Here is a 14,207-nt window from a genome sequence, read left to right on the forward strand (position 1 = left end):
GAAAGGGATCTGATCCTGACCCCAAGAAAAGGTTCTTGGACCTCACACAAGAAAGAATTTGGGGCGAGTCCATAGAGTAAAGTGAAAGCAAGTTTATTAAGAAAGTAAAGGAATAAAAGAATGGCTACTCCATAGGCCAGGCAGTGACATGGGCTGCTTGACCGAATACACATATAGTTACTCCTTAATTATATGGTAAACAAAGGGTGGATTATTTCTGAGTTTTCTGGGAGACGGGTGAGCAATTCCTGGAACTGAGGGTTTCTCCCTTTTTTAGACCATATAGGGTAACTTCCTGACATTGTCCTGGTGTTTGCAAACTGTCATGGCACTGGTGGGAGTGTCTCTTAGCCTGCTACTGCATTATAATTTGCGTATAATGAGCAGTGAGGATGACCAGAGGTCACTCTCATGGCCATCTTGGGTTTGGTGGGATTTGGCCGGCTTCTTTACTGCAAGCTGTTTTATGAGCAAGGTCTTTGGGACCTGTATCTTGTGCTGACCTTCTATCTCATCCTGTGACTAAGAATGCCTAAGCTTCCGTAAATGTATCCCAGCAGGTCTCAGCCTTATTTTACCCAGCCCCTATTCAAGATGGAGTTGCTCTGGTTCATATGCCTCTGACACCTTGATCTCTTCATTATCTCAAATTTTGTCAGCCCTCTCCTCTACTTTCTTCCCTTCCTATTGACCTGGACCCCAGGTTAATCATCTGAGATAATATCTCACCAGCATTTTCTTGGCCTTGCATCCCTATCTGCTCACTGCATCTGATTGCAGAACCCCAACCCTTCTGTTAGCAGAGCGCTTAGCCTAGACTCCTAATCCCTTTACATGCCTTTGCTCTACTTCCTGTCTCATTTTCTCCAGTGACTATTCCAGACTTCTGCCCCTTTCACTCTTCACTGATATCCTGTCCTCCTATATGATGACAAAACCTGGAGCCTCAAGGGGAATTCTTCAACGCATCATACCTTTCAAAATTATCTCTGGCCGTACCTATTCTTCTTTTCTTTTTGTTTCAGAGGTTAAAGTATCAAACCTTCCATTGGTGACCTTATGCTCAACTCCTTCCATCTTCTCCAGGATCTTGCTGTCTCAGCTCTTCCACTGTCTCCTTATTTTCTTTCTCTATTTTTAGAGACAGTGTCTCACTGTGTCACCCTGACTGGAGTGCAGTGGTGCAATCATAGCTCACTCCTCCAGCGTTGAACAGGCTGGCTGGAACTACAGGCAGGAGCCACCATGCCCAGCTTAAAACTCTTATTTTCAAACTATAATGCTAAAGTCTCTGACGATATAAGTAACCCTTCCTTTGACCTACATTTTCCTCCTAACAATCACACTACACCTTTTCTTTCCTTCTTATTTTAACTTCCCAGAAGAGTACTCTGCATTCACTGCCTCAGTTCCTTGATGTTATTCATTCCCTCCATAATCCTCTCTAATGTCGCTTCTTCCCTATCTACTCTGTGGGATCAGAAAGCCTCAGGACATTCAGCATTGCTGATCTCACCCACCCTGAAACTATTCTCCTGGTTTCTGGGAAGCCAGAGTTCTCTTCCAGTGTCTTACTGTTGGTTCTTTTTTCTTGTGATTCTCTTTTCATGCCTTCTCTTAATGGTGGCATTCTCTAGCATCCGGTCCTTAGCCAACTTTTCTTCTTACATTCTATCCTCTTCTTGTGTGATAGCTGTATTCTTCAACACACTGCTACCTACATACTGATGAAACCCAAGCTATCTTGAATTTGGGACTTATTCTTGCTCAACATCTGCACTTGGATATCTCATAGTCCCTCAGACTCATATGATCATATCTGAGCTTAACTTCCCCCACTCTAAAATATATACCTTCTATAGCATTTTGTATTTTGCTTGGTGGCACTATGGTCCATCCATCATTCTAGCTGGGAACCTGTCACCTCACATGATTCTCTTCTCTTCCTTGATCCCCACAAACCAGTAATCACCAAATTTGTCCATATTGCCTCATAACCACTCATGGAATCTGTCCTATCTTCTTTATCTCTATTCCTTTCACTCTCCTGGCCCTTATCTCCAACTGCCCTCTTGCCTCAATATTATCCCTGTCAAAACTATTGTTCATTAATCTTCCAGGGTATTCTCCTGAAGATGACATCCAAACATCTCAATACTTTTCACAGTTCTCTGTCCCCTCCCCACAGCACTTCCATGATCTAGCCCCCCGCATACCCCTCACCTCATCCCCTTCAGTGCCCTTCACTGCCTTGTACTTAGCTTCCTGTAAATCTGAACTGCTTGCTGTTCCCTTGAAACCCCCATGCTGGAACGTTGTACATATTTTGAGCCTGAAATACCCTCCCCATTCTTCCTCTTCTTTCTGTCCCCCAACCTCCAGAAATCTTTAAGGATCAGATGGTACCTACTCCAAGGAATTTTCCTGACCGCTCCCCAGCACCTTTCTTCCAAGATAGGTTAGATACGCTTTTCATTCTGTATTAGTCCATTCTCCTGCTGCTATAAGGACATACCCAAGACTGGGTAATTTATAAAGGAAAGAGGTTTAATTGACTCACAGTTCTGCAGGGCTGCAAAGGGTTCAGGAAACATACAATCATGGTGGAAGGGGAAGCAAACACGTCCTTCTTCACATGATGGCAGGAAAGAGAAGAATGAGCAAACTGAGGGAAAAGGCCTTTATAAAACCATCACATCTCATGGGAACTCATGCACTATCCCAAGAACAGCATGAGGGTAACTGCCCCCCTGATTCAATTATCTCCCACAGGGTCCCTCCCATGACATGTGAGGATTATGGGAGCTACAATTCAAGATGAGATTTGGGTGGGGACACAGCCAAACCATATCACATGCTTCAATTTTTATTTATTGCATCTTAATTATGTTGAAAGATGTGTCTTTATAAGACACTAAGATTGGTGAGGGTTACCAATACATGCAACATTCACTTTCTGATTACTCCATTATTTGAGCAAAACTACAGAAATAATTCCAGAAGAAACTCTACAGCAACCATCTGTATATGTATTTACTTAGCACATACTTATTGATGAATTACTATGTTTAAGACACTGTACTAGGTGCTAGGAATTTAAAGATGAATAAGACTAGGTTGTCGACCTCATGTGTAATGAGGGAGAAAACGAATGAATTCCCACAGAGGGTGATAAGTGCCATGATACAGATGTAAGACAGGGGTATGACGGGAGTGCTTAGAACATCTTAGGATAGGATTGTGTGGGTTGCGGGGGAATGGGGGAAGGCTTCCTGAAGATGTCACAAATGCCGAGTTTTGAAGAATTGGTAAAAATTAGGCAAAACGATTGAGAGGTAGCAGAGTGGATAAATAGACACAATACAGAAGTGGTGTTCACAAAGATATGGAAGAGAAAGAGAAGATGGTGAGTTCTCAAAATTGCAAATGGTTCAATATAATTGGAGAACTGAGTGAGAGAAGAGTTGGGAAAGATAAGGCTAGACAATCCAAACATGAAAAGACCTGCATACCATGCTAAAGAGTGGGATTTTAACCTGAAAGCTATCAGAAGCCATCAAATGCTTTAAACAAGAGAGTAAAAAAATGTTTTTAACAGCAGATCACCCTAACAGCAGAGTGGAGAATGGATTGGAGAAGGGCATGCTCAAAGGAGGGAGACCAATCGATGAAGATATGACAATACTACTTTAGAAGAGAAATGATGAGCATTTGGGCTTAACCAGTGGAAGTAGGGACAGAGAGAGAAAAGATATTCTTGCATAACTTACAAGAATTTGTGGCCTACTGGATGAGAATAATAAAGGAGAGGGAGGAATCTGTTTCTTTTTTCTTTATCCTTAACATATTTATCGCATACCTATTTTAGACCAAAAACTAACTGTTCCAGGTAATGATATAATATAATGGCATGCAAAAGAGGCTAACAGCTCTCATGGGGCTCCTCTTCTGGTGGGAGAGACAGATAATAAACAATTAAATAAATAGTACAAATTGAAGGGAGAGGATAGATGGTGAGGGGAGGCAGTATATTTGATAGGATGGTCAGGAGAGACTGCTCTGGAAAGACAACATTTGAGCAGAGATCTGAATGTGATGAAGATCAAATCGTACAAATATCTAGAGGAAGAATGTTTGAGAACAGGTGACTGTCAGGCTTCTGGCTGGGAGGACTGTTTACATGGTACTATGTACTATAATAGAAATAAGTGAGCAAGGGAGAACTTTGCTCACTTGCTTCAAGGGAGCAAAAGAATTCTAATGCAACCTTTGCCGACTTATTTGTTGGCCATGTGGTCTTGGGCATGTTATTGAAGTTATTTGAACCTCAATAACCTCCTTTATGAATGGAAATAGCACTAACTTTCTTATCTCACAGGATTTTTGTGATGGTCAAATAAGCTGAGATGGGGGAAGGTGCTCTGGAAATTGTAAAATGCTATACAAATGGAAAGTATTATTATTTGCTTACAGTCATTTAAGCTTTCCGGAAGAATGGACTTTTAAAGAAGACTTTGATTTCCGTGTGCTGTCAAAATCCATGAAAATAATAAATACCCCAACACCAGAGAAAAGGAAAGGCACTCATATTTTCCTCTGGGAACCAATTATGATGATGCCAACATTCCCTTTGTTCAAGCATTAGGATCTGTCAATCAGGTTGTGAAGTTTGTGTTAGGCTTTAAATGAGGTAGTAATCTTTTTTATCTAAAGACTGGACATCGTCTTCTTTTTGACAAGAAAAATATGCCCTTCAACTAGCATGATTTAATCAAATATAATACCTTTTGCAGAGGGTAACCTCAAGAGCAAAGTTGAGTTACGCATATTTTCACAATCTCCTTCTCTTAATTCACTCCATTCCATTTACACACACATGCGTGCACACGCACACACACACACACACACAGCCATTTTTTGGGTTTAAAGCAATTTTTTGTTGTTTATATGTTTTTTTCAAAATGTATATTTGTAAATATTTGTAAGTTACATAATGGTATTGTAGGGGCATTAATTTCCTACTCTCCATCGTGTTCCACAGGTTCGGTACTCAGTAATTGTGAACACTTAGATTATCTAGAAGGTTTTACTTTTCTGATTAACCAGTGCAATCTGATCTTTGCTCTGAACAACATCTACTTTGCAATAGTCAGGAGTTTGTCTTTGAGCCCAGTTCTGGGCTTCCTGGAATTTGGTTGATAATGTATTCGTCTGAGAAGAAGTCAGGAAGTCAGTTGAGTAGTAATGACAACCTCAGCAAACAGTGGTCATTGATCTGTTCAGTCAAACTCTAGATGAGCTTTTCAACTACTTCCTCACTTGGGCCATGCTCCTAAATCCAGAAGCTGAAGAGGCTTCTCAAGTGAGGTAGTGTAATCATGTTTTCCTGAGCAGCCACTGCCATTGTAGAGTCACCTCAATAGACTGAGAATTGGGTCCACTCCATCCCTAGACTCAACATATTCCTATTTTTGTAATTTCCTATAATGAATCTTAAGTTGAGCCAGATAAAGCTGCATTTATACAATATGTAATTGGCCAGCTGTTAAAATGGGAGCCAATAGCTCCCAAGAAGACAGGAAAAAAATCCTCTCAAAAAAATTTCCATCTCAGAAGTGATTACCATTCTGTTTGTAATTTTGTATGGTAATTTCACAAATGGAGTTCTGTACTAGCAAGAAAATAAACATCTGCAATTAATTATGCCATGCAAAGCATGTTGCCTGTTGCAAGACATAAGCTGAAACTTCAAACCCTTTGATAGCTTGACAGTTTCCAAGAAATATGCAACTAACTACTCAGCATTACTTTTTATTAGTTACCCAACTCAGAGGTAGATTATCATATTTGAAAGAGTATAGTGCCCCTTGGTAAGGTTGCTGTGGAGACAGAACTGGTTTCTGTCCTAGCACTCACTAACCCTGTGACCATTGAACACTTTACCATTAGCTCTTCTTACCTCAGTTTCCCCATCTTTAAATGGTAATGAATATACCTACATGATAGTCTTATAAAAATTACTTAACTCATGTAAAGTGCCTTGTTTAATGCCTGACACAAAGTACTCAATAAATGTTGGCTCCTTTTCTTGTTCCCCTAAGAAAGATACTGAAAAGATTTAAAGGAAAAAAAAAAAGAACTTGAATACAAAGGAGAAGAGATGGAGCTATCATAGATTAGTTTTTGCACTGGTTTAAGCTTCCTGTTCCTGCATCTAGAGCAGGGATTAGCAAACTGTAGCCCAAGGCCAGATCCAATGAGTCACCTGTTTTTTAACATCCGCAAACCAAGAATGGTTTTTACATTTTTCAATGACTGAAACGAAAGTTTTAAAAAAGAATAATATCTTATGACCCATAAAATTGATATGAAATTTAAATTTCATTGCTCATTAATAGAGTTGTAAGGGAATCACAGCCATACTTATTTGTGTTATCTATGATTGTTTTCATGCTACAGTGGCAGAGTTGAGTAGTTGTGACAACAGAGACTTTATGGCAAAATCTACAATATTTGTTATCTTATTCTTTATGGAAAAAGTTTGCCAATGTCTGATGTAGAATTTTCTATTGCACCCTCCCTTGCCCCTTGGGAATGGGCACAATACGGATCAATAAGAGGCAGTAATACAGAGTTAGGGCCACTTTAAAAAAAATGCCCTACCTGAGGCATTCTGAAATTTCTTTCCTCTTATATCATAAAGGAGAAAATAGAAATGCCTTATTCCTTGTTTCCTGCCCTCATTCCCCACCAACTACCTCACCATCACCGGGAGAAAATATCGAGGGACTCTGCTGACTCAGTAGCCCGGCTTCTTCAGCAATCACACAGTTCTCCTGGGATGCTTCCCGTCTGCAGCATTGCCTTCCATTCAGTGAACAACCCCAATCATGTAACACATGCCCCCTGAAAAGAGTCACTCCTTTACCTTCTACCTGATGACTCTGCTTCTCTCCCTGCATCACACTCATTAATTCATAGAACAACAGGAGAAAAGTATGAGATGAAGCATGTGGTAATTCAGCCAGGGACTTCTGATAGGGGACTCTATCAAAAAGTTTTTTTTTTTTCTGTTTTGAAGAAACTGTCAGAAAATGTTTCTCTTTAAAATTGCTATCATTTCAGGGGGATCAGGGAAAAATTCAGAATGAACTTCCCAGAATCAATACATTTCTATTCTGTGTGACTCCGGGAAGTGGTTATTGTCAATCAGGTATTTGTCCCTTAAGGATATTCAAACAAATATTTATTGGGAGCTTCTATATTCAAAGAACCATTGTGTATTAATCCATTTTCACACTGCTATAAAGATACTATCTGAGACTGGGTAATTTATAAGGGAAAGAGGTTTAATTGACTCACAGTTCCACATGGCTGGGGAGACTTCAGGAAACTTACAATCATGGTGGAAAATGAAAGGGAAGCAAGGACCTTCTTCACATGATGGCAGGAGAGAGAAAAGTGACAAAAGAGGAACTTGCCAAACACTTATAAAATCATTAGATCTCATGAGAACTCACTCACTAACACAAGAACAACAGGGGAGAAGCCGCCCCCATGATCCAATCACCTCCCACTAGGTTCCTTCCTCAATACTTGGGGATTACAATTCAAGATGAGATCTGGGTGGGGACACAAAGCCTAACCATATCACATGGTATCTACATTTTATGTTGTTATGAATGAACATCATGGGCCCACATTGTACATGAAACTGTGAGTCTGGTGCCACTCTGCTATGGGTGGTGTTTACAGGTGGGGCTCACTCAGGTGTCCTGGCCAAGAGGACAGTCTCCTTCCTTCCCAACCCCACCCCTGCCATCCTGAGAAGGGAGCATGATGTGGTGGACCTGGGCTCAAGTCCAAACACCAAACTGATATCTCCATGCACTGGAAAGTATATGAGAAAACGCTCTTCACTCTTAAAGCGCTATCGAAATGCTGGTTAATATTATCATGATAGATTTCTCACAAAATGTTTGATGTTTTATGCATACTGGTTAGAGTAAGATACTTCTAGTAACAGAATGAAAAAGCAGTCTTTCAAAGAATATGCAGCTGAATATGAACATGAAATACTGGAAAGCAGGCCATCTTTCATTTTCCAAATTGACATCAATTATATGAGCCTTTCTACTTGAAAGAAGTTTTATTTAAAGGCACAGCTCACTCATTTGTAGTTCATTTAATTATGTGGGCTCCTATAATTATTTTTTATAGGAAAATAGAGTAATTACATCTAAAGGGCAAGTATCCTTAATAAACTGAAAATTTTAAAATGGAAAGTATGAACACAATTCCACATGCTGAGAAATTTAAGTAAAAAGGTTGTTAGATTTGTTCATAATCAGTTAATAAGGTATTAAATGGCTCTTTTCCTGCTGTCTTAGAATTTCAACTAATGCCATTCTAAAGAGAGGTATAGTAGACCATCCTCAAGAATTATTGGGAGAGGACTGTTCTAGACCCATGACCTTTACACCATCATCCCTTGCCAGCAAATGTGAATATGATACAACCAGCAATTCTAAAATAATTGAAAAGAGGGATTAAGGTACCTAGCTGTGGGCCAATGGGGGAATGCAGGGGCATTTTGTCTGCCTTCCCCCAAATGGGAGTGGAGGTTGGGGCCAGAGCTTCTGCTGCTACAAAGCAATTGCTGGTAAGTCCAGGAAGACCTACTCCAGAAGAGCCTAAAGTGGGGAAATGCATCTAGCTCTCCAGTAGCTAGTTGCTAAGGCTCAGAACACACAGGCTCACCTTGGGCAAGCTTGACATGTGACACATGTACGCGATGACCACTACTCGCTTCCTCATGGGGAATTTCTTTATTTTTTTTCTTTTTAGAGACAAGGTCTTGGCTGGGCGCGGTGGCTCACGCCTGTAATCCCAGCACTTTGGGAGGCTGAGGTGGGTGGATCACGAGGTCAGGAGATCGAGACCATCCTGGCTAACACGGTGAAACCCCGTCTCTACTAAAAACACACAAAAAAATTAGCAGGGCATGGTGGCGGGCGCCTGTAGTCCCAGCTACTCAAGAGGTTGAGGCAGGAGAATGGTGTGAACCCGGGAGGCGGAGCTTGCAGTGAACCAAGATCATGCCACTGCACTCCAGCCTGGGCAACACAGTGAGACTCCATCTCAAAAAAAAAAGAGACAAGGTCTTAATGTTACCCCATCACCTGGACTGGAGGGTAGGGGCATGATTATAGCTCATTGCACCTTTGAGTTCCTGGGATCAAGCAATCCTCCTGCCTCAACCTCCTGAGTGGCTAGGGATGCAGATGTGTGCCACCACGCCTGGCTAATTTTTCTTAATTTTGGTAAAGATGGGGTCTTGTTATGTTGCCCAGACTGGTCTCAGACTCTTGGCTTCAAATGATCCTCCCACCTTGGCTTCCCAAAATGCTGAGATTACAGGTGTGAGCCACCATGCCCAGCCCTCATGGAGAATTCTGAAGGCTGCAGGCCGGGCCACAGTCTGACTTTCCTGGCCCTGGGCATTTTTGCCTTTATAGGTCCCTCCTACCATGATATTATCAATCTTACACATTATTTTTCATATACTTTTATGTCTTCGACATTTTTCTTCTGTCTTAGGAAAAATTTAGTATGTTTTCATGGGCCCTAAAAATTCTAATGTCCTATGACCCTAAGCTTTTATTTTTGCCTCCTGACTTTAAGTGCAATTAGAATATTTCCACAGGTCCCTAAAAGTACTTTGGGCTCCAGGCCTTGTGCCAGCTGTGCCTAAGGATCAGGTCGACCCTGGCTGGAGGAACCCGCCACAGAGTGGCAAGGCTGCATTCACACTGATACTGTCCAGCATCTTGTGAATTCCCTTTGGGCCACAGAAGGTAGCTTCGCTGGAGCCATCCTAATGGGAATTGGCCCAAGAAGATTTGCTGTTGGGTCGAGGTGACACGATAAGACAGGGTAAAAGAAAATAATGCCCTCCCTGGTTTGTACTACATCCAGTTCAGTTCATTCAGCCAAGCAGCTATTGTGACAAAGTATGTCACTGGCAAACCTGTAAATGAGTCATCAGTTAGAACTTAACTACTTCTCATCTGGGACATTTAAGCATTTTCAAAAGTCTAAATACTGACTTTTGATTTATGTTACTAAATTGAGACTCCTTTATGAACTTTGCATTTGATAGAAGGATAACTACTTACAAAGTAGATTTAAATTAGTTCAAAAAACTGTTTTAAATATTTTAGAAGTATTCTTTCACATAGAGATAATACTATCTGTTCTTCCATTTAGTAAAGCTTTCTACCTAGCAGTGAATTTGGTTATTTTGCATTATTTTTTATTAAATTTTTAAAAATCAAATTTTTTCAGGTGATTATTCTCACCCATTAAGACATTTTAACAAATTTTATTTAAATAATTGATTTTTAATTGTAGTGTCTATTGCAAAAAATATGAGAGCTATTCCTGCAAACTGGTAGCCTGTTAGCTAAATGCAGCTACAAAATGTGTTTGGGGGATCACTTATTTTTTTGATCTTTGCTTGTTGTGGTGAACCTGCCTTTCCTGTTGTGCACGTTGGCTGGCTCTGGGCCCGGGCTCCCCCTTTTCATGGGCATGCACTCTCAGTCCACCACAGCCCCCCTTCTCCCTGTGGTGTCACACCCAACCCCTTCTCCCAGCTAGTTTACCTGCCTGGCTGCTGCAGACTTTGAGTTTTTTACCCTCAACTGATGGACAATCTCACCTCTGTTCTTGTAGTTCACTGATGTATCTATCCCCTAGGGCAGTGTTGGGCATAGAGCTGGCACTCATAAATGTTGTTGACACACTGACTGAGGACCCACTGAGTAAGCCCTAAAAACTCTACTTCCTTCATAGGCTTTGCTGCCCCTGGCAACTTTCCTACCTTGAGTATTTCCCTTTTGGAGTGCACTTAGAGTCAACTGTCCTCTCTCCTTAACTCCCTTACGAGCCCTAGACATTCTTTGATATGAAAAACTAAATTTTTAGCAATCTTAGACACAGCAGAACTTTTCAAACATATTACAAGCCTAAGCCTTTCCAATATAAAATTTTATAGCCAGCAACCTTCAAAGAATCCAGAAATCAAGATCTCTCACCACCCACTAGCCTGTTCTGATTTTGCTTCTTCCTCCACATCTAGGTGCATTGCTGCTCAGAAAGTATGATGAATTATGAGAGTCCTTATTCATGTATGTCTACCCCAACCAGGGACCACAGCTCTGGGACGCCATCCACAAAGGCTGCACAGTTGCCCAGCTTGACCCCTGCCCCAGCTGCAACTATAGGGAAAGAACAATATCTAAGATTTTAAGAATGGAAGAAACTATTTAGGTCATAATCAACCCTTGATTTCATAAGTGGGGACACTGTAGCTCAGCAAGATTAAGTGACTTTTCTAAAGTCATATATTTAGCAACAGAACACAGCCAGAATCTAGGTCTCCTGACCTCACGTCATTCTAAGTCGACTTTACCAGTGGGCCCTGTCCTGCTCCACCCACCTTATGGCAGGGCCCTATAGAAGTCTGCCCATCCCACCTCTTCTTTTTACTGGGGCTTTCATAAGAAGAGCCAAAGAGTGCTCGTTCTTTCTTGAAGCTGTATCAGGAACCAGCCCATGTCCTGTGAGGTCTGCAAAGCAGGGTGAATATACTCCCGGGGGTATGCAAGATGATCCATCAAATGGGGGTAGAAAACTCTAGAAGTTTTCTTTCCTTTAAATTATTATCTCATTTTACTGTCTGTTTTATGATGTTTATATAATTTTAATTCAGTAATATATGTACATAATTTACAAATAAATGTCAGAGGTGTGCATGAAAAATAATTGTAAGAATTTTTTATTTTTTGAGACAGACTTCCCCAGGCCAGAGTGCAGTGGCACGATTTCGGCTCACTGGAACTTCCCCTTCAAGGGTCCAGTGGCTCCTGTCTCAGCCTTCTGAGTAGCTGGGATGACAGGCGTGCACCACCATGCCTGGCTAATTTTTGTATTTTTACTAGAGACAGGGTTTCACCATGTTGGCCAGGCTGGTCTCGAACTCCTGACCTCACATGATCTGCCCGCCTTGGCCTCCCAAAGTGCTGGGATTACAGGCATGAGCCACTGCACCCAGCCTATAAGAAAAATTTTAATAGACATTTATGACTCCACCCTTGGAGAGTCTGATTTATCAAGTTAGGGCTGAGGTTCATGTTTTTTATTTTTATTTTTATTTTTTGTAAGGATGGGGTTTCACCATTTGCCCAGGCTGGTCTGGAATTCCTGGGCTCAAGCGATCCTCCTACCTCGGCCTCCCAAAGTATTTGGATGACAAGCATGAGCCACTGCACCCAGCCTAGGAATTTCTTTTTTAATATCCAAAGTGATTCTGATGCACAATCAGATTTTGGAACGACTACGCTAAGGTCTTGAGCATTGTGACCTAGGTAAAGTTAAGATGTTGATAAAGTTGTATATACAGGTGTATATACAGTTGTCTAAGGACAACTACTTACTTTAGGCTTAAGGAAGAATAAAGTCGTTTAATTGGACAAGCTACATATGACCCATGGTATCCAGTACAGACTCAGATGAAGGCCTGAACTGCTGAGTACGGATCTCTCCTTTGTGATGCTCAAAGTTAGTTGAGAAAACTTTTTTTTGACATCTTTTTCTGACATTAAACTAATAAGATATGTTTCAGCTAAATCATAAATCTGCATCCTCCTAAAGTTTGCAGTTAAGACTTTATTTCCATGCTGTCTCATTGATTTTATGACTGTGCTCTGAGCACTCTCTGGGCTTTTGTTTAATTTGCATCCATTTCTTTCATATTGAGAAATATGAAGGTTCAATAGTTGGGCTGCTGTGGCAAGAATTCATTCTTGCCCGAGGTCTAGGGTGATAATTGCAATGCAAGATCTTTCTGGTTATTACCCCTTAGGTTCAATATCTCAAACACAACTCCAAAATATAAACTACGTTAAAGTTAGGCTTTGGCCAGGTGCAGTAGCTCATGCTATGGTTCCAGCTACTTGGGAGGCTGAGGCAGGAGGATCGCTTGAACCCAAGAGTCTGAGGCTGCAGTGAGCTATGAACGTGCTATTGCACTCCAGCCTGGGCAACAGAGTGAGACTCTGTCTCTACTAAAGAAAGAAAGAAAGTTAGGCTTTGTGAGCCCCAGTTTTTGTAAAGAGATACATTTTAAAAAGTATAGTCCAGTGGGTAAAGGGAATTAAAAAGGAACTGCAGTATCTTTCAAAATTATAAATACACATACCTTTTAACTTGCAATACTATTTCTAGAAATTCATCTTATGGAAACACTTACATATACAAAAATGGCCCTTTCACAAGAGACTGTTTATTACAATATTATTTGTAATCACAGGAAATTTGAGACAGGCGGGTTCCCCTCAGAAATTAAATAAGTGCTAATTTAGTAATACAAAGGAGTATTTGGTGGCAATAAAAAAAGAGAAGATTTTTAAAATATGATGTAGACAGCTCTTCAAAATACATTATTAAGTGAAAAGGCAATGAACAGAATGGTATATGCTATCCTTTGTATTTTTAAAAAATAAAAGAAAAAAAAAAGAAAAACATGTACATACACAGCAACAAGGCCAGGTTTCTTCTTTCCTGCCCCTTCCCTGCTTGTGTGTCTCAGATCTGCAAGTGCCTCCTCCCAGACCTCCTCAACTGGGCATCTTGTCTAGGCTCCTTCTGGGTGGCCCCTGTTTTCCAATAACTGTTTCCTTCTGTCACCCCATCTAATCAATGGAAGTAACAGCTTTCAGCTGTTGCTAGTCTCTGAGGTTGGTATTATTATTGTCCATTGTTGCGTCTACTAAGTGAGGCAATTGAAGCACGGTGATGGAGCCAGGATGGAAGCCCACACATTGTCACTCAAGCTTGAGCTTTTTTAACCATGGCACAATACTATTCACAGATACTAACACCCAAAACATACATATGAATATTATATGGTTGATGCTACATGCTTTAAGGGAGAATAAGACAAAAGACAGAATTTCACTGGTGGCGATGGGTGGGACGGTGGGAGGGTGATGTCCAGGAAAGGCCTAAGAAAGTTACATTTAAGCTGACACCCAAAGGAGGATGGTTGTTAGTGGGGCTGGGGTCTGGGAGACAAACATCTTCGGCCTGTGCAAAAGCTCTTGAGGACAGAAAGAGCTCAGTATGTCCAGAAGGGAGGCTGA

General features: G+C 41.0%; 2 protein-coding genes across 9 annotated transcripts in view; one reads left to right on the forward strand and one right to left on the reverse strand.

The window, feature by feature from the left end:
* WDR64 (WD repeat domain 64) overlaps positions 1 to 14,207 on the forward strand; it is a 160,717-nt gene that overhangs the window by 44,872 nt on the left and 101,638 nt on the right. The gene's annotated exons all lie outside the window — the stretch shown is intronic.
* Positions 1 to 14,207, reverse strand: part of LOC129458870 (uncharacterized) — a 184,557-nt gene that overhangs the window by 19,799 nt on the left and 150,551 nt on the right. Inside the window, exon 5 of the mRNA XM_063613566.1 lies at positions 2,561 to 2,629. Within this exon, the coding sequence (XP_063469636.1) occupies positions 2,561 to 2,629 (69 nt within the window). The remainder of the gene's footprint in view (positions 1 to 2,560; positions 2,630 to 14,207) is intronic.

Source organism: Symphalangus syndactylus, chromosome 19 (assembly GCF_028878055.3).
Source record: "Symphalangus syndactylus isolate Jambi chromosome 19, NHGRI_mSymSyn1-v2.1_pri, whole genome shotgun sequence".
Lineage (NCBI taxonomy): Eukaryota > Metazoa > Chordata > Mammalia > Primates > Hylobatidae > Symphalangus > Symphalangus syndactylus.